The sequence below is a fragment of the Cupressus sempervirens genome, chromosome 9, assembly GCF_028749045.1.
Source record: "Cupressus sempervirens isolate cs-2001-9-10 chromosome 9, ASM2874904v1, whole genome shotgun sequence".
Classification (NCBI taxonomy): Eukaryota; Viridiplantae; Streptophyta; class Pinopsida; order Cupressales; family Cupressaceae; genus Cupressus; species Cupressus sempervirens.
Genome location: NC_143126.1, coordinates 28,203,861 through 28,225,902, shown reverse-complemented (window position 1 = coordinate 28,225,902; position 22,042 = coordinate 28,203,861). Strand labels below are relative to the sequence as shown.

The window sequence follows — 22,042 nt, the reverse complement described above, 5'->3', positions numbered from 1 at the left end:
TTTGAGCATGATTCTCTTATCCCTTGGGAAGATCTTAAGATTAGATTTAATTTACCTCAGTCTCAGAGGAAAACCTATAATTTAATTTCTCTAGCTTCCAAGGATATTCCTTCTCTTTGCCATGTGGACTCTTATAGATATGTTAAATGCAAGTGGCCTGACGGTGTTGTTTTAGATAAGCTTAAAGCTAAGAATATCTATAAGGTTATTACCCATGTCAATAAACTCTGGTATTGTTCTTTTGATATTAAAGTTTGGAATAAATTGCTGAATTCTATTTGGAAAGGCCCTTGCGAGCCTAAAATTCAATGTTTTAAATGGTTGTTGTTAATTGATAGACTTCCTATTAGGAGAGATAATCAGCATTCTAATATTTGTAATATTTGCAGATTACCTGAATCAGGTAGACACATATTATTTGATTGCCTCTTTGCTAAAGAAATCTGGAATTTATTTGATATTTACTATCCTATTAATGTGAGCATCATTGAAATTGTTATTGGCCATATTAATGGGATTAGTAAAGATGCTAATTTCTTTTGGAATATGTTGTCCTCTAACATTCTTTGGCAGATTTGGAAATGCAGGAATGAGGAAAAATACCAAGGTAAGCCAAGGGTTCTTACTGAGTTTTTTTTGAAAACTCACACATTTTAAAATATTCTTGCAGGTGCAAAACACCATGGTTATTGAAAAGGACAAATTAAGTAGATTGCTTAAAGATGGACAAACTTCTTTCTTTGTTCACGATCTTAAGTATGACTATCAGCGGCGAAGGACTATGGGTAATCTGCAGATGTTTGAGCATATGTGTTGGAAGCTGATCCAAGCTATTAAGAGGAACCATAATGCCAGGAAGGAGGATATCTATATGTTGTCCCAGATTCAGGAACAAAAAACTATTGTTTGGATGGAAGGCCCTCTCGGTTGGACCGCTTGGATTGCTCTTTATCTTGTACTAGCCTTCTGTTGTTCGGCTTTTGTTGTTCTTTGATGTTCTTTAGCTGATCTTTTGTTACCTTGGCTCTGGTTTGAGGGTTTGCCTCTTTTGTAGTGCTCGAAGTCCTGTGTAACTTTTTTTGATCTCTCTATATCTAATAGAAAAAAAAACAAAGTTTAAAAAAATTAGAAATTCAAATACAAAGATATAACATATTGAAATTATATTAAAAAGACACACACACACACACACACACACACACACACACACACACATATAAAATTAGAACTTATGTATTATATGAAGTTTTAAGAATAAGTTATATCAAATAGTTAAAAATAAACATCAATGTAAAACTAATAATAAATATATTTAAAATAAGAAACTAAAAATATTTAATAGATTGTGATAATTAATATTGATTAGACATGTTGTGTGAGGTGGAAGATAAAATGATTGGAAAAATAAAATCTTATCAACTTGTCAAATGTGGAAAATATAAAGTTATAATTAATAAATTCATTAATGCAAGATGAAGTTAGAAAATATTTGTATTTTTGGTTGAAGAAAATTAATTTTCTCTTCCACCAAAAATAGTATGGACCAATAGAATGGATGAAAAATCTGATTTATTAAATAATGAAAAAATAGAAAAAGACATAAACATTTGAAATTTTATATAATCTTTTAAATCCTTAGATTTGATTGATTAGTGTTAATGTCATATTCGGAAGAACTAACAATCTAATTTGTTCACATAAGATTATAGCTTTTAAAATAAATTTATTATCAACGTGCAGCTGCTATATTTATAGTTATAGAGATGAACTTAGCCTCTCCAAAATTCTTTTGAGCACTAAAAGCAATCTTTTGAAGCGTGTCCTGGATCTATTTCGGAAGCATCAAGGGCAACAATCAAAATATTTTAAAATCTTTTAGTGTTTATTTGCAAGACCTTTGAAAATCAGTATAGGGCTCAGGCTCAGGATCTGTGTCATGATTCTGATCATTAGTTTTCTCCAGGGTTTATGAGCTAGCAGAGTCTCTAATCATTTTAATCTACTTTCACAAGGTAGGGTTTTTGAGAAAATGGAGAGTTTTGTGATTGTTCATAATGTGGCGAAAAGGCACAATATAGGAACTCTTGCACGCAGTGCCACGGCCTTCGGTGTATCGGAAGTAATTCTTGTTGGTAGAAAAGATTTCAATGCTTTCGGCAGTCATGGATCTACTCTTCATGTAAATTTTCGTCATTTCTATTCACTGCAAGAAGCTCAGCAATACCTTAAGGTGCACTATTCTTACTCGATAAATTTACCTTATACTTCGTCCTTTGTATTGATTTCAGAACAAAGATCAAACAACAGGAACTCTTGACAATAGATACGTATTCTATTTAAAGAAATAGATTTGCAGAATTGAGAGTCGCATTCCTAAACGGGCATTGCAATCTGTTTGTGTTTTTCAGTACCTCTTAAAAACTATTAATTGAATGCTTTTCTTCTAATAGCAGAGAGGTTTATGTAGGGCTCCAGACCATAAAAACGAAACATATAATGCGGTGCGACACAAATGTAGAGAAACGCAAACTGAAACTCACATGAGGTGGGGCAACTATTCAAAACATGGAAATGCCTCCAGCCCCGAACCAAACATCAATGAACTCTCAAGAAAGCGGAGTAGCATCAACAGACATCCTCATTTTTCATCCTCCCTCTTCAGCCATCACCAACATCTAACCTATTTAGGCACCTACTCCTTGTGGCCATTAGAATTGTTGAAAATTCCGATATGATTGCCGTAAATGATATCGGGTATTTTCACAGCCTCAGTCGACATACCTATAGCTAGAGATGGAAAGGTGTAATTACTTGAAGCCTCTAAGGTCACAAGGTGCAAATCCTGGCAAAATTGAACAAAGTTCTTGTAAACTACCTTGAACTGTCTGTAGCTCCTCTTCCAGCCCGTCAATTTCGGACGCTTGTTCAATGGAAATGCTCAGAGTTGAAACACCAATGCCCTTCCCACTCTCTTTTAATTTCGTCTGACGTTCCACCGATGCTCACTGTGGAAGGAGTTGAAGAAGTTCTACCCAATTGTGAAAATCCTGCATTAGGATAGCCCCTTCCAATTCTACATAGAGAGCACCGCTAGTACCGAGACAAAGAAACCAAACTAAAAGCAGCAAACACAAAGCAGATAAAGCAAATGGAAGCCATTGAAAATAAAACAATTCACATGCATTAAGCAATCAACCTAATTAATTCGTGAACATATCACTGCCTATGGATGTTGGCAGGGGGAAGCAGTAAGCTTAGAACATTATAACAATCCTAATCATGTGCCACATATTACTAATTGGACACTTTTAGAGGACCCACCAAATGTAAACACTCCTGATGACTTTTTTCTCTAAAAACAGAGGTTCAAGATTCTCCCACATATTTGCTTTGTTACTGATTATTGCACAAAAGAGTTTTTAATCAATCCCACCATCTGCTAACAAGTCAGCCGCACTATTATCTTCTAGATAACAATGTTAATACAAATTGTCTGTGAAATCTCTCTTAGATTTCAATTCAAGTATTTTGATCTCTTAACCTTCGACTAACATTAGCATACTCCTTTTGACTTATAACTTTTAGCATCCAACAACCTTAGGGAAAGAAAGATTAGCCACCATTGCTTCCCATTCAGCCTTGTTTTTGCAAATGTCTCAGCTTTGTCACTAAGCACCATACCGACCTTACCCAAGCTTCAGGTTTCACCTAGAGCTCCTTTCAAAAGTTAACTCGAGGAATCCCTTGGGCATAATATCATCTCTATTACTTTTCACAGCAATTGCTCTGTGAACAGGGTATTAGATAAGTATAACTAATCTCCACCATGAAATGAATTAGCCTAGGATAAATATATGACATAAGGAGTGCCAAGGTAAATATGAAAAATTAAAATGTAAGATGAAAGGCATTACAGAAATGCCTTGTCCTTATTCTATAATGCCAGTTCCCTCTGCCTTTATTTCTTTATAGGTATTGTGGGAAGTTTCTACCTCCTGAAGTAGGCCATTGCGATATTGCTTTATTTAGGGTTATTGGAATATGCCAATACCATTACTGCTTTCATTTGGGCATGTAAAAAATTGAACTAGAATGTCATGAAACAAATACCAGATGAATCAAATACATAAAACACCACAAATACTCTTGGAAAATCCTCCTACTTGAGAGGAAAAACCCAGCCACACCTAAGGAACTCTTTTATTGATTAATATTAAATAATAACATAGTCCAAAATCTCAGCTCAAAAAGTCTTGAGCTTTCACAACAGCGCACTGAATGAATATTACATATACAGATAATAATGATCAAATTTTCACTATTTCCAACAATGGAATAATAATATGCTCTACAAAACAATAATATTCAATAACAAATGCTACAGCTTTAACACTCGAGGCAGAATACACAAGAAAATATCCTCCAAGAATATGTGATGCAGAGAACATCACATCATCATGCTCATAAGTCACAATCCACTATTGCTGTTGCTGCCTTTGGAAGACAATATTCACTGGAAAAGATTGCTTGAACAGCCGCATCCTCATCACACTACCGCTTATTATCATCAATGCACAATAAATGACCACATATACAATCAACCAGACACATCATGCTACAGGATCATCTTTGTCAGTGCCTCATGGTTACTCCTTTGTATTCTGTTATCGGAACACCATAGCCACAAACACGTGGCATTACAAAACAGAAACTGCTACTTGACGGTGACACCTGGACTTCCAACCACGATATGAAAGAGGAAAGATGGTAGAAAGAAGATGCTGTAACTATGAACCCACAACTATTGTAAGATATGCCATTCCATCTTCTCACAACCGATGCACATGAATGGACTCCAGTTACAGTAAAGAAGCCGTTACACAAACTGAGGTTGAAGACACTGAGATTTCTTTAATGACTGACGGGAAACAACACATGGAGGAGTCAATCATCATAGAAGGTTTCAACAGCCACAATAGCAGTGGCACTATATTGCTGTAGCTTTACAATTCCAAATAGCTAAGTTTTTTCAATAGACATCAGTCATGAATGCACATCAGCATATGAATGATCAACACTGAAAGAGATAAAAATTTCAAATAAAAACAATTTTTGCAGGTATCTAGATATCTCTCTGCAACTACAAACTTCAACACTCCCTTTTAGCAAAGGACATAACTTTTCCAGATTCTCATGTCATGGAGTCTTTCAATATGACAGTTACAATGACTACACATAATGTGAAGAAAACCAAAATCTGTATCACAGAATCTCTTAACATGATTGCATCATGGATTCACTCAACATGATGTTCACCATGGCTATTCCGATGTGTGATATAAATGAAAGATCTCATCATGGATTCACTCAATATGATGTTGTCATGGAGCCTTTGAACATTACATCCACTGTGGCTACTCCCAGGAGTGGAAAGAGCTAGAAGGGCTTTCACCTCTCATTTCTTTGTCTCAAAGAAAAATGCATTACAAGGGCTTTGACCTCAAATTTCTCTGCTTCATAGAAAAATACCTTATATTGGCTTTCAGCTCAAATTTGTGTCTGAGAGAAAAAAGCTGTACATTGGCTTTTACCTCAAATTTTTCTGTCTAAGAGCAAAAATCATTATAGCACATAATAAGAGCAACTGATGGCAAGACTCCCTCTAATCAAGGGCAACATTCTCACAACTCAGATTATCACAATAAATTGCATTTGACTAAGGCAAGGGCCTACAACGCAACAGTAAATTATGAGCCTCTTATCTGGGAGGTCTTGGGTTTGAGTCTACTTGAGCTTAAAAAATAATAATCTAACAAATTACAACACATAATAATAATAATTAATCTTGGCTTTGGCCTCTTATGGATCAAAAAAATAAAAATAATTACAGTTGACTCCAATTTTTGACCAAACAAGGAGCTTTCGAAGCCACACTGCTTCATGAGCTTGCTGATCCTCGACTGAGACTCTCTCATCAAGGGCAGTATTCTCACAACTTAGATTATCACAATAATTGACCAAACAAGGAGCTTTTGGAGCCACACTGCTTCACGAGCTTGCTGATCCTCTTAAAAGGACTTGGCACTCTCCATGTGCTGCTGAAACTCCCTTTGAGTCTCTAAGACAATTTCATGGAGGAGTCACTGCAGAGAATTCGCACACTCAAACCAGGGAATATACGGCACATGCTTTACCCAATGGAAAGCAAGAATTCACCGGTTGTAGTCACATCCAGATACAAGCTCAATATCTGTACATTCTTGCCCAGAACTCACGCAAGATTAATATACAGTGCCTGTGTTGATGAGACCTGGCTTCCATCTTCAACAGCTGAATTATATAATGCCATGGTTTCCTTTAAAAAATGCCATTCATACAAATCTGAATAATACCACTGTAATATCTCTTGACAGCCAACATACTTCTGCTGTGACTGTTTCATAAACAGCAGCAATAAGAGTCACATATTCCCAACTACAGAGGGTCTCACTCTTGTGTCTGACCATTTGAGAATCCAATAATCACTTTCAACAACAAAGGCTGGAATTGGAGATTAGAGCTGTCGGTAAAGTTTAGTGGCACCATTATGATCAAAGACACTCTGATTAACATATTTCTGACAAGAGGTATGGCCTGATAAATAAGAAAAGAAGCTATTCCAACTTATAATTTTTCTGTTTCAATTTTTCATTTGCAACCACATTTCCACAGCAATACAAAGTTCAAACTACATGAAATGATGATAAAAGGAGACTTAAGCGAGGCCGACCTGGAAATCATACAGTTATCATATATGAGAACAAAATACCAATTTCATCTACAATATCAACAAAATAATATAAAAATACAACTACTCAATGTATGTAACAAAATCATAGAACAAAACTATATTAAACATACATATAATACTGTATTTATCATAAACTAAAAGCACACCACTAATCTTTAATTATTCAGCATTAAAGAGTAAATCTATTAATATGCAATAACTTGAATATTGTGCTAATAAAATACTTATCTTAATGATTGTTTAATCTTTTTAGGAATTCGCCAATTGTTCTTTCCTGATTTTGCACCCAAAATTAGAATCCCTTTGAATTGTCACAAGATTCTTTAGGATGTGAAGCACCATCAACATTTGCAGCAGCAATACTTGATCTTTTGGTCTTGTTAAACAATCTCTGGCAAAGTGACCATACTTTTCACATCTAAACAATTGAATTATAGAGAGATCCTTCTTCTTTAGTTTAGGAGCTGAATCTGAATTCCTATCTGTACTCCTCTTGAAATTTCCTTTTTTCTTCTCTTTTAAATGTACGAGTTACAAGAACAGGACTTTCTTCATGCTGATATTTCTGTCCATTTCCTCTTGCTTCTAATTTGATTTCCTCTGGAATACAATCAGCTCTTAGACGATCGTACTTGGGTAATTCATCTATTCCAGTTTTGCCTTGAATAAAAGATTTCCAAGAATGAGGAAGACCATTCACAACATAACCACACCTTTATCTTCAATTGAGTCTCCAATGGTCTAGGCTAATATTTCAATTCTGTAATTTTCATGAAGAATAGATAATCGATTCTTCTTTACCCATTTTAATGTTAACAAGTTGACACCTCAAGACCAGAGCTTTGCTGGCATTATTGAATTCATAGAGCTTTGAAGATCCCCAAACATTTTTTTAGTTAAATTCAGTTTGGATATAATAGGCACAAGATGATCCTTTACAGAGTAAGTCAATATCTTCCTTGCCATAATGTTTCTCTTCTTTCATTGAGCTTTCTCAACATTATTGGTTGGCTCAGGCACATCCTCCTTCGCATAGTTTAGAAGATCATTTTCTTCTAGTGCAATCAGAACACTGAATTTCCATGATGTGAAATTCAATGCACCATCCAGCCTATCTTCAACTTTAAGTTCATTTTGTTGAAGTTTAGCATCAGTCAAAGTAATACTGAGTATTTGAATCTAATATGCTGTATATAAACTGATATATATATCTACACACACACACACACACACACACACACATAGATAGATAGATATGTATATATACAAGTTACATGTTCATGATTCAGATTGGGCTTCTCTTTCTACTGTCACCAATTCATATTGGGTTGCTTCAATATTGATATTATATCTGTGTTATCACTGATCAGGGATTGGGCTCCAAACTATATTGCCTTCGATATATGTTAAGTGTTGTTCAAACTAATATCGAGCATGTCTTATTGGGCTCATTATCAGTATGATTAGTTTGGATCAAATCACCGGTTGGTTATGTTTACCAACAGGCATGACCACGTAGGGTCATGACCCGACGTGGCCTTTGGCCAAGTAGAGTCATGCCCCTACGGGGACATGACCCTTCACTTTATATAAGTGTTAACCCTCATCGGTGGACAAGGCAATAACAATACACAACATACTTGCAGTCCCAGTCTCAGCAGAGTTATATATTGCAGATTGTTAAATACTTTCTCATCAGCGCTTGGCATTCAAGACAAAGGATATTAGAGCATTGAAGACCAACTGAAGATACACACCTGCTGCACACAAACAAGAAGAAGTAAGTGAAGTTTGATATAATCTGATATTCTTTCTATCAGAGATCCTATAAACTAACATGGTATCAGAGCCATTTTAATAAGAAATTTTATTCAAAACTCACATATATAAAATTTCAGACTTTACCATTCTTTGAATTTCATTTTTCAAAATTAAAATGGTCAACCACGTAAGGTTAGAGGATAGATTAGAGGGGGCATCAAACTTTTCTTCATGGAAAATTCGTGTCATGATAGTTCTAAGAGAAATAGAATTAGAAGATTATGTAGAATCAAATAAACTATTCCGGAAAATGATCCAAAGAAAACGACGTGGAAAAGGCACAACAATAAAGACTTGAAAATAATTATAGACTCCGTTAAGGATCATATTCTCCCTTCTATTTCTGGCCTTTCTACATCATTTGAAATGTTCTCCACTATCAAGAACACCTTTGAAATCAATAATACTAGTAGGTTGCTGACCTTAAAGCAGGATTTACTATACATAAAAATGAACAATGAGGAATCTATCACTTCCTATTTTCTAAGAATCTCTGAACTAAAAGATCAACTTGCTACTATAGAAGTCCAGTTGATGAAAAAGAACTTACCATGATTGCACTAAGGGGACTACCACTATCTTGGGAAACTTTTATTCGAGGACTAAGCTCTTGACCTGAGCTTCCTAAATTTGAATTACTCAAGAATGAATGCACTCAAGAGAAATCAAGATTAGTCTCAAGTGGGATAAGCTTAAATCAAGATGGAGAGATTCATGCACTTCAAGTAAGCTCCAACAGGAAAGGAAAATTCAATTGAAATAAGAGAGAATATAACAAACCATATAAGAAAAGAGATTGGTCAAAAGTGAGATGTTTTAAATGCGATAAAATTGTTCACTCTCATAATGTCTGTCCTGAACGGAAAAGAATTCAAGCTGCACTAGCAGAAATAAAAGTAGAAAAGGAGGAAGTAGAAGAAAATCATGCTTTCTCTCTAGCGCTCTCCAGTGAGTTAAACTCAAACAAAAACACTTGGATCATAGATAGTGGAGCATCTCGACATATAACAGGTTTTAGAGACAAATTCGAAAGCTTCTTAGAATACACCTCAGAAGAGGTAACCATTGGGGATAACTCCACTCATCCAATTAAAGGTATTGGGTCTTGCTCCATTCATCTAAATTCAGGTATTACTCTTCAACTTAACAATGTTTTATATGTACTTGGAATTAAAAGAAATCTAGTCTCTATATCTGGCCTTTTTGATCAGGGATACTAAATTGCTTTTCAAGAAGACAGAGTTCTGTCTTGGCCTAAAAATGCTAACATCAAGAAAGCTATCTCTATTGGAGTTAGAGATGGAAGTTTATATAAGCTTTGTAATCTGGCATAGGAGATCAGGTCACCTACATTTCTGAGCATTGTCATTTATAAGAAAAATTGTAAAAGGATTACCTAATCTAAAATCAGATCACTTAGGTGTTTGCAATGGATGTGTCCTAGGTAAAAACACCAAGCAATCCTTCCCCAAGAGTGTTCATAAATCAAAAGCAATACTTGAATTCATTCATATTGACCTATGTGGTCCTATGTTTGTACCTTCTCTAAATGGGTGCCTCTATTATGTAATCTTTATTGATGATTATTCTAGGAGAACTTGGATCTATTTCTTGAAACAAAAGGAATTTAGTTAAGTACTATCAAAATTCAAAGAATTCAAAGCCCTAGTAGAAAATCAGTCAGGAAAGAAAATTAACGTTTTATGATCAGATAATGGAGGCGAGTACATCTCTGAAATTTTAAAAGATTTTTGCATTACTGTTGGGATTAAGAGGGAATTTTCTATTCCTTATAATCCTCAACATAATGGAGTTGCAGAACGTAAGAATAGATCAATTGTCGAATTAGCTAAAGTTGTGATGCATGATCAAAACCTTCATACTTCGTTTTGGGCTGAAGCATCTAACACTGCAGTTTACATACAAAATTGATGCCCTCACTCAGTTTTAGAAAATACCACCCGAGAAGAAGTATTTACAAGCATCAAAGTAGATCTAAGTCACCTAAGGATATTTGGGTCTCTAGTCTATGTTCACATTTCTAAAGAGAAAAGAACAAGGCTAGAACCATCTGGGAAGAAAGGAATTCTCATCAGGTACAGTGAAAATTCTAAAGGCTACAGGGTCTATATTCCAGGTCAGAGAACAATTGAAATCAGCAGGGATGTTAAATTTGAAGAAGACATTGCCTTAAATCTTTTTTAAAATAATGATGAGTCATTCACAGAACCTACCACTGAAACAAGTGAAGATCACCTTGTAGAGAATGATAGTGAATCTCCTTCATCTCCTGTACCTACTTCTGAAGATGTTGAAAATAACAACAATAAAAAGAGACCACTTTGGGCCAGAAAATTCATAGAAGAAAATCATATTGAACCTGATGAAGTATTCAAAGAAAGCAAGAAAACAAGAACTTAGTCTTGTTACGTTGCATCAGTAATAGAACTTATCAAATCAAAACCTTCAAACACTAAAGAAGCCTTATCAAGTCAACCTTGGAAAGAAGCTATGATTGAAGAATACAATTCAATATTAAAAAATGATGTATGGGATGTTGTACCCAGACCTAAAACAAATCAGTAGTTTCTTCCAAGTGCCTTTACAGAATCAAGCATGCACCTGACAGCAGCATTGTGAAATATAAGGCAAGATTCGTAGCACGAGGTTTTTCACAGAAGGAAGGTATCGATTATGAGGAAACCTTTGCTCCGGTTGCTAGGTATACATTGGTCAGAACCCTCTTGGCCATTGCAGCATCTAAAGGGTGGAAAGTCCATGAAACGGATGTTAAGACAACTTTTTGGTGAAATTGAAGAAGTTTATATTGAGCAACTAGAAGGGTTTATTACTCACAACAAGAATACTCATGTATGTAAGTTAAAGAAAGCACTAGATGGGCTCAAGCAAACTCCCAGAGTGTGGTACAAAAGAATAGACAATTATCTTACAAAGCTAGGGTATTCTAAGAATGAAGCTGATCCTAAACTATATTTCAAAATAGATAGAAATGACGTGATTATTCTTGTGTTATATGTTGATGACTTATTAATTATAGGTGAAGAACATCTGATAAGCAAATGCAAACAAGAATTGACAATTGAATTTGACATGAAAGACTTAGGTCTTCTTCACTACTTTCTAAGACTGGAAGTTTGGCAAAAGGGAAACTATATTTTTCTAAATCAAGGAAAATATACTATTGATATTCTAACAAAGTTTGGAATGATGGACTGCAGACCAGCTTCTACTCCTATGAAACTTAATCGACATAAACTAAAGGATGACAGATAAATCTGAACCTGCTGATCCTACTCTATAGACAGATCATTGGTTTGTTAATGTATTTAGTGAATATTCGTCCTAACATATGTTATGCTACTAACACCTTGAGTCAGTTCATGGTTACTCCAAAGAAGATTCACCTTATGGTAGTTAAACATATCTTGAGATATCTAAGAGGAATTATTGGCATGGGAATCAAATATGATCAAGTTGAGATCAATCTTCATGTTTTTCCAAATTCAGATTGGGCAGGTAGTTCTACTAAGCATAAAAGTACTTCAGGATGTTGCTTTAGTCTTGTATCTAGGATGATTTCCTAGTTCAGCAAGAAACAATCCTTCATTGCATTGAGCTCTACTGAAGCAGAATACATAGCCTCTTCCTTAGGAGCTAGAGAAGCTGTATGGTTACGAAAGCTATTATTTGATTTATTTAAGAAACCTTTGAAGCCTACTACCGTTCATTGTGATAACCAGAGTTGTATCAAATTTTCAGCTAATCCAATTTTTCACAATCGGTCCAAGCATATTGAAATTCCCTACCACTGCATCCGAGATATGATAGATCGAGATATCATCGAACTAGAGTCCATCGGTACTAATGAACAGACAACTGATATTTTTACCAAGCCTTTTGCTAAAGTGAAGTTGGTATACTTCAGAGAAAAACTTGGTATGATTAAATTGTACTTTTGAACATTGAATTTAATTTCAACTCATATGTGTTTATGCTTCTATAATTGTTGCTTTAGATATGTAATGAAAGGTGATGATCTTTCATGGACATATATATTCAGAAGGTAATCTTTGTAAGGTGACGATCTTACAAATGGTAGGCCTATTATTATGATTGTTGGTCTGGACATTCTGGAAGCCATGAATAACAAATGCATTATGATTATTCTAGATATTGTTTTGGACAATTAGAGATCATAATTTATGTTATGATAGTATTCATTTCATGGTGATTTATATTATTTGACGAGTCTCTATTACTTAGAGTGGTAGTGTCAAATAATGTATTATGCGTAGATATTCTAATATCTGAATTCTTTATAACTTCTCCCTTGCTAAAGAGGGAGTGTTGAAGTTTAGCATCAGTCAAAGTAATACTGAGTATCTGAATCTAATATGCTGTATATAAACTGATCTATATATCTATACATATATACGTACACATATGATTATATATATATATATATGTATTTATATGTATGTGTGTGTATATGTATGTATGTATGTATGTATAAATACATATGTATGTATGTATAAATATAAGTTACATGTTCATGATTCAGATTGGGCTTCTCTTATTACTGTCACCGATTTATATCAGGTTGCTTCAATATTGATATTATAACATTTGTGTTATCACTGATCAGGGATCGGGCTCCAAACTATATTGCCTTCGATATATGTCAAGTGTTTTTCAAATTAATATCGAGCATGTCTTATAGGGCATGATTAGTTTGGATCAAATCATCGGTTGGTTATGTTTACCAAAGAAACGTGAATCGGAATCGGATCGGAATCGGCAAGGCCGAATCGAATTGTGAATCGGCAATGAATCGGCAATGAATCGGCGATGAATCGGCAAATTTGAAAAAACCCTTTAAATTTAAAGATTTTAACAATTTAAAACTTATTTCATGCACCCTTTATTGAATATAACTTAAGCACACTATAACATCATCAAATAGAAGTTAAAACTTAACATACATAAACATGAAACATAAAATCCATCACATACGTAACTATGTTATCTAAGATTCTAAAATGTAAATTGTAGGCTAGCTGAAGTAAATAGAAATCAAATGATCATAATGATTTAAATCATAGAATGTATGTAAGATGATCCATAAGACATCAAATCATAAATTTATGTAAGAATCTAAGATGAAGATCCATGAAAGTTTGAAACTTTGAAACATATGTCTATCAATGATTCAGTATAAATATCTGTAAACAAAATATAAAAACAAGGCTCCAGCTCAAGCCTCAGGCTCATAGTCATCATCATCCTCAACATCATCCTCAAGCTCGGCTACAGCCTCAGCCTCAGCCTCTGAGTATCCAGTCTGCCTAGTAGCAAGGCGTCTAATGTAGGTCCTAGAGGACTGTCGAGCCATATCTCCCGCATATAAGATGGGCTCACGAATGTCGCTAGGGCCTGTCTCTGTGCGTGCACGTGTGCGTCTACCAATGCCTGAAGAACGTGCTCTAGCTGCCTCAGCCTCTATATCCACCTGGTCAATCCACGCACGGTCTTCCTCAGTGAAGACTGGATCTACAACCTCTGTGAGCCACTCTGATTCTGGATCAATCTCCTCTAGAATGATCGGAGAGGAGTCAGTGCCCAAAATCTGTCTGATCCTAAGACGGAGGTTGTAATGAACGAAGACAAGATCATTCAACCTCTGCACTGTCAACCTGTTTCTCCTCTTCGAGTGGATGTGCTCGAACATGGACCAACTGCGCTCACATCTAGAAGCGCTGCTTGGCTGACTCAGAATACGAATGGCAATTTTTTGAAGTTTTGGGGTTGTGGCCCCAAACATTTGCCACCATCTATCTGAAATAAGGGAAAATAAAAATAATTAGTCTCATTTACAAATTACAAATTACAAGTTAACTCTAAAATTACATAATCAACTTTAAGTTTAGAATCTAGATTCATGAACATTGAATATATTATTTAATTTTTACCTGGCTGTATTGTTTCCCGAGCATCTATGGCTACCCTGCTAGAGAAAAGTGGCCCTTCTTTATTATTGAACTTATCAAGCTCAATAATTGCAGCACTGCTATCCTCATCAGTACTCAACCTCTGGATCACTGTATATAATCCGGTGAGAACCTCCTCATCCGCCTTGAAGTCAGGACGGAAACGAAATGCCGAATTCAAAAAGTAAGCTGCTGCATGGATGGGTCTGTGGAGCTGATTCTGCCATCTCCTATCAATGATGTCCCAAATAGGGGCATACTTCTCCTGCACTCCTGCATACTGAGCTTTAATGGCCTCCTTGGCCCTATCCATGCCCTCATATATGTAGCCCATAGAGGGCTTCTCCCCATCAGCAGTTCGTAGGAGAGATACAAGAGGCTCAGTGGCCTACATATAAAGTAAAACAAAAATTTGAGTCAAAACTTAAACATAGAATAATTCAATAATATAAGGTAAAACTAAATCATTAAACAATTAGCATAGTAAACTGTAAAATATTAAATGTTAAATTGCAATAAAATTACCTTAAGTATTTCTCTAGCAGGTTTCCAAAAACCATCATCATCAAATATGCAATCCACCACATCTATCCCTGCAGTGGTCGTAGCATAGGAAGATGAAATCCACTCCCGCCCAACAAACATGCTCCTCAAATCATCCCTTGATGTCAACAAGGACTGCAAGGTGATGAAATTCGAGGCAAACCTCGTGATCCCTGGACGAGCTAACTCTTTGTCTCCTGTGTACTTCCTCATTGTGCTAAGGACAAATGAATGATTATAAATAAACTTACATATGTTTTTTGCCCTTTCCACACATGACTTGACCCACTCAAGTTTGCCAATTTCCTCCAACATGAGGTCAAGGCAGTGTGCTGCACAAAGGGACCAAAATATGGTGGGGTGCCTCTCCATCAAAAGTTTGCCTACAACAATTTTAAGATAATTAGAAATTCAAATTTCAAACATGTTAGAACTTAGAACTTAGGAAACTTAGAAATTCTAAGTTAGAATTAGAAAAAGTTCAAAATTCAAATAAATTTATTTTCAAAACTTAAAAAGTTAAAAGTTTACCTGCAGCAACATAACTTGCTGCATTATCCGTCACCACTTGCACCACATGTTGTTCCCCCACCTCTGCTATAACTTCCTCAATAACCTCACATAAGTATGTGGCGTTTTTTACATGAGCAGAAGCATCAATGGATTTGAGGAACATGGTATATCCTACAAGTAACAAAACAACGAATTATAATTACTATTAGCAATCAACAAATCAAAATTTGAAATAGTCAATCACGATTCAAAATTATGTATGTAGGAAAGTAGAATGATCAATCACCTCCACAGGATACAAGAAAATTGAGGAGTGTTCTTCCCCTCCTATCTGTCCAACCATCAGTCATGATGGTGCAACCCTTTTCGATCCACTCCTTTCGGTTGTCCTCAAGCTCATGCCTCATATCCTCAACCATTTCCTCCAGGAGGTATCCACTCAACTCAGCCTCAGTTGGGGCTTTAAACCCCGGACCACAAATGGCAACTGCATCTATCATGTTCTGCCAATAAGGAGTCCTGTCACAAATAGATAATGATATTGATTAGAAATTTAGATGTCAAAAACTAAAATCATAAAACAAGTAGATATAATTAAAGTTTTACTTTTACTTTTAACTTTAACTTTGAAGATAACAAAGAATAAAGAATCAATTACCTGGCTGCAATAAATGGAATGTTGCAAAAGTACCAGAATTTGCAAATCTCTTTTCTGGCAGCATCATGAATCTCCTTGTTCAAACCCATGCCCTCAAGCATGGGTTGGGAGCCAGGAGTAGTGCGGGGCACAAAGTAACTATCCATTCTGCTTTTCCGCACTCTAGGCCGCAATAGGTTGGTGTTGGACTCTGTCTCAGTATGAGACCGACTACCACTAACACTCACATGAGCACTAGCACTAGGATGAAAAGGAGGCCTAGAAGAACCCTCCCCAACACAACCTACGGATGCGGAAGCTGATGCAGATGCACTTGCAGATGTAGATGCGGTTGCGGATGTGGGAGCACGGGAGCCAATACCTCTTAACCCTTCAAGTTGCATTTTCTTAGTCAACTTGTCTTGTTCAATTTTTTCTAATGCCACTAAACAAGAGCGTTTTGCCTCAGCGGTTTGTTGAGTGCAAACTGTGACATCATGGCCAGGTATGCCAGCAATGTGGTATTTCAATCTATAGATACCTCCCGAATTTATTTTTTCTTTGCAAAATATACATTTTGTTTGATATTTGGTTCTCCCAGGAAACTCTTCATTATATTTCCAGCATTCATCTTTTTTACCCATTGTGGAAATTGGAAAATGAAAGCAAAGGGCTGCTGCAATAAAAAAATTCATGTAAAAAATCAAAGTTTGCAACTAATAAACAAAAACTACAAAACAACAAACCCTAGTTTGCAATTTAGTAAAAGTTAAAACTAAAAATAAAAAACATTCAAGATTTGCAAATGAACACTAAAAAAATTTAACAAAAAATGCATACTACACTAACATGCAAAAAAAAAACCAACACTTACCTCTTGCAAATGAGTTGAGGAGTGTTGATATTGACTCCTTAATGCTCCCAATGCAATTTATGGCCTCCCCAAATGGACTTCTGATCTCTTTGGTGCTTTTCCTTCTTGCCGGTCGGAAACCTATGGATTCTCTTTTCTCTTCTTCTCTCTCACTCTTCCTCTCTTCTACTCATACTAAGCAAATAGAAGGCTCTTTAGGGTTATAACAAAGAGGAAAGTCAACTTAGAAAGCAAATAAAACATGTGTTTTTTTAAAAAAATTGAACTTTCTATCCTTGCTGCCGCGGCCGATTTCTGGCGATACCCGATGGCGATTCTGGCGATTTTTTCCATGAATCGCCGATTTTGGCGATTCAGGCGATTCATGCGAAAAAATCGCCACCAGCGATTTCCGATTCCAAAAAAATCGGGAGCCATGAATCTTATCGCGATTTCGGCGATTTCATGGCGATTTTTGGAACTATGATGTTTACCAATGGGCATGACCACGTAGGGTCATGACAACCACGTAGAGTCATGACCCTTCACTTTATATAAGTGTTAACTCTCATCAGTGGACAAGGCAATATCAATACACAACATACTTGCAGTCCCAGTCTCAGCAGAGTTATATATTGCAGATTGTTAAATACTTTCTCATCAGCGCTTGGCATTCAAGACAAAGGATATTGGAGCATTGAAGACCAACTGAAGATACACACCTGCTGCACACAAACAAGAAGAAGTAAGTAAAGTTTGATATAATCCGATATTCTTTCTATCGGAGATCCTATAAACTAACACATTTACCATTTTTCTAACCTGGAAGAATCAATCTAGAAGAGAGGAAAAGAGTACTTCAATGCTTCGATAATTCTGGTTCTGGATGTTAACCTAGACCTGCTTTGATACCATCTTAAAAATTGAACTAGAATGGCATGAAACAAATATCAGATAAATAACACACACACAAAATACCAGAAATACCCTGGAAAAAGCCTCCTACTTGAGGCAAAAACCCAGCCACACCAAATAAATTCTTTTACTGATTAATAATAACAGTCGAAAATCTCAGCACATAAACTTTTGAGCTTTTACAACTGGACACTGAATGAATATTACATACACAGATAATAATGATCAACTTTTCACCATTTCCAACAGCAGAATAATAATACGCTTTACAAAACAATAATACTCAATAGAAAATGCTACAACTTCAACACTCGAGGCAGAACACGCAAGAAAATATCTTCCAAGATTATGTAATGCAGAGAACATCAAATCAAAACTACAGAATTATCACTCATGCTCATAAGTCGCAATCCAATATAGCCGTCAGTGCCTTAGGAAGACAATAGTCACCAAAAAGGACTGCTTGGACACCCACAGCCTCATACACACTGCCACTGGTTACCATCAATTCGCAATAAGTGTCCATGCATACAATCAACCAGACACATCATGCTATAGGATCATCTTTGTCAATGCCCCATGGTGACTCCTCAGCATTCCATTACTGGAACACCATAGCCACGAACACATGTGGCATTACGAAACAGAAACCACTACTCAACGGTGACACTTGGACTTCCGACTACGATATGAAAGATGACATGGAAGAGGAAAGTTGCTAGGAAGAAGAAGCCATAATGATGAACTGACAGCCATAATAAGATTTGCCGTTCCATCTTTTCACAGCCAATGCACATGAATGGATTCCAGTTATGGTAAAGAAGCCGTTAGACGAACTGAGATTGAATATACTTCAACTCCTTTAATTACCGACGAGAAGCAGCACATGGAGGAGTCGATCATCATAGAAGGCTTCAATAGTCACAATAATTTTGACACTATATTGCTGTAGCTTTAGAATTCCAAATAGTTAAGTCTCTTCAATAGACATCAGTCATGAACATACATGAACATATGAAGGATCAACACTGAAAGAAATAACAATTTCAAATAGGAACATCTTTTGCTGGTATGCAGGTATTTCTCTGCAGCTACAAACTTTAGCAGGGTATTGGAGTCCTTTGTGTGTGCTACCTCCTTGGTGTGATGATGTCATTGTGATTAATAATGTACTAGTTGTGCATTTTAGTGTGCAGTGTGGCATGACAATGCCTTCTCTTAATTTTCTGCATTGTTCTTGAGGTTTAAAAATATTAATTGGTTTGCTTGGCTAATGCCCTGGGGATGGCTTGGGTCATTAGAACTAATATTTGTAGATTATAAGTAATAACATACATGAATATGAATATAGTGGCATATGCATACTATTAATTTATTTTTATATGATAATCATATCCACTTGAATATGTACTTGTTCATCTGTGTGCATGCTCCGCAAAGGTTATTGTACAATCCTGGTTATGTTTCTAAGTATCTTTGTATTATTAAATTTTTCGAAAATGCAAAGACTTTACCTTATGCATGTGTTGGTTAACAGTTTGTCTTCCTTAGTTTCTTGGTTTGTACCTTGATTCTCAGTGTGCCCAATATTGATGGAAAACAAAACAGTTAACGACAGAATGGGTCAGTGTAGTGATCTATCAAAGACCCCTGAATTGAAAGGTACAACTCCCTTATAATGCAAAGATTTGCAATGAATTTGTTTTAGATTTTGGGGTATGCTCTTAACTAGAGAGCAGAAGAGGCATGATCAGATTGCCTAACACTTGAAACAATCTAGGCGATTTCAGACTTTGACTCACAACTTTCGCAGCTACGAATGAGTATGAGTCACAGTTGATCCCATCTAACACCTAAAATGTAATCTATTCTACCTTTGAATACAGGATTACAACAATGCAATATTGTCTACCACTGCATAAGAGGGGAAAGAATGATTAACTTGACAATGCCCGGATTGCTCAAGTAACTGAGATTTAACAATACCCGGATCGCTTCCTACTCAGTTGCTTTCGTTAGCCATGTCCTGAACTTCTCATACAACAATGAAATGCATATGACCTAACGTGTATAGAATAGGGGAAAAACATAATACTATAGTGAATAAAGTAAAGCTTACAATCTACTGAAATGAAAGAAACAAAACCAAGTTTATTGCAATCTTTCAGTTTTCATTTACAACATAGTTTGTCCCAAGTACCATACATAAACTAATGAACAACAAAATTACAATATGGACTCAGAGTCTCACACAGTAGTCCCAGCTATAGGGGTTTGCCCACAAAATAATTTTGCCGATGCTATTAATTTCTCAAAAAGTTACATTTATAGGCCTCGTGTAGATGACTAGTTACATTTGATGATTTTATCATAGAGAATCTCTAAACAGATGGACACTAAAAATAGGATTTGGTCGAGTCATAATCCATTACTGAGTTTAGCCTACGAGGAGAATGCCAAAGATGGCTACAATATTAGATTTTAAGGAGAAGAGATGGCACTTGTCGAAGAGAGTGTCAGAGCATCAATTTTTCTTTGGAGTCACAACCTTGGCTTTGTATGGTCTCATTGCTTCAGTTACACTATTCAATTCATCGACACCTGGGATGATAATGTTGTTAGCTCGAATTGTCCAGTAATCATGCATCTCTGTCAACTCTTTGATTCTGGCAATCTTTGATTGGAGCTTTTCTGATGCACGCTTTAGAATGAAGTATGCTGCAGAAAGCTCCTGGATCTTCTACATCTAGAAGTTGGATGGATTGGTGGCTTCCTCCACAAATGCTAGAAATTTGGCTTTCATCCGCTCAATGTCAACCAATTTACCGTTACTGGTGACATGATTCAGTATGCAGCACCTTTAGATATTCAAATATCTTTTCCATGACTTTGTGCACTAAATCATGTACATCCTTTAGCTCATTTGCAGATCTTAATGAGCTCTCAACTATGAATTCCAGTTATTGCTTCCAATGAAGCAATGGTTCTTGGCCTGTTTTGAGAATCCCATGGTTTATGGCAACATTAGTTTTCATATCAATTACCTCTTGCATCAAGGCCAATTGCTCTAACAAATTCTTTTATGCCTTGTGCGTCTAACAATAGGTTTCCAAGGTTCTCAATGAGAGGGGGCCCTTGGACCTTCATTTGATCAATCCATGCACGACTAACTTGACTGAATTGCCTCTTCTGCTGTAGCTTCACTAGCAGATTTTTATTCTCCTCTACATTGGGGTCAAATGTACTTGTAGAGGTGCTTCCAAGTGCAACTTTGATGTAATCCACCAGTTCCTTATTCGAGGCCTTAAGTACCTCTTTCTCTACCCTTAACTCTTCTAGTCTATCTTTAATCTTCTCATTTGTTGATTTCCATATGTTGACCATGGAATCATGCACATGAATACCAAGGTCAACAGTTTTGATCTGGAAATCATCAGCAAATAGCTCATGAAACTTACCCTCCTTCTAAGGTTCTGCTATCTCCATTAGCATATGACCAGTAGAAGAGTCAGTGGCCAATGCTGCTATAGTCTTCTGCTTCTTCGCCTTCTTTGATTGTGGCTGAGACGAAGTTGCTTGCATGATGAGATCCTTGGAAGGGGCAGCTTCCTCACACCTTCTCTTCTTTTGATCAATGGTCTGTTCCAACCATGATTCTGTTGAAAGGACAATGATTGCTGACTGAAGGGCTGTAGGATCGAAGAGCTTCCTCACCACTGGGGGTGTTACCTTGCTCTAAGTAGCAGTGGGGAAAGCAGTTAGTTACCTTGGTAACTGAGAGGGCTTGAGTGTCACCCTGTTGAGATGCATCTTGCTCTTGACCATCGAGGGAATTGTTGTCACCATCAAGGTTGGTGACTTGCACAAGGGAAGAAGGCTTGGCCACTGACTTCTCCCGCTCCTTTTCTTTGTTCTTCTCATTATCCTGTGTTCGGTAGAGATCCTCCTCCACAAGTTGGAGT

The 22,042-nt window shown here is 36.3% G+C and overlaps 2 protein-coding genes across 4 annotated transcripts in view; one reads left to right on the top strand and one right to left on the bottom strand.

The window, feature by feature from the left end:
* Positions 1 to 1,774: 1,774 nt before the first annotated feature.
* Positions 1,775 to 22,042, top strand: part of LOC149537460 (tRNA/rRNA methyltransferase (SpoU) family protein) — a 44,113-nt gene continuing 23,845 nt past the window's right edge. For 2 of the 3 annotated variants that reach the window (XM_089798890.1, XM_089798889.1), the window contains exon 1: positions 1,777 to 2,230. In XM_089798890.1, coding sequence (XP_089655016.1) covers positions 2,030 to 2,230 — 201 coding nt within the window. In that variant the 5' untranslated portion in view covers positions 1,777 to 2,029. Of the gene's footprint in view, positions 2,231 to 22,042 lie in introns of all 3 variants that reach the window. The other variant, XM_089798891.1, reaches the window with a different exon arrangement.
* Positions 13,691 to 17,077, bottom strand: LOC149537461 (uncharacterized). Its single transcript, XM_089798888.1, has 6 exons — positions 16,334 to 17,077; positions 15,962 to 16,194; positions 15,694 to 15,846; positions 15,145 to 15,545; positions 14,602 to 15,007; positions 13,691 to 14,467 (listed from the first exon to the last, which is right to left on the bottom strand). Exons 1-6 carry the CDS (start codon positions 17,005 to 17,007, stop codon positions 13,887 to 13,889), a joined length of 2,448 nt encoding a protein of 815 aa, XP_089655014.1. The 5' UTR covers positions 17,008 to 17,077; the 3' UTR covers positions 13,691 to 13,886.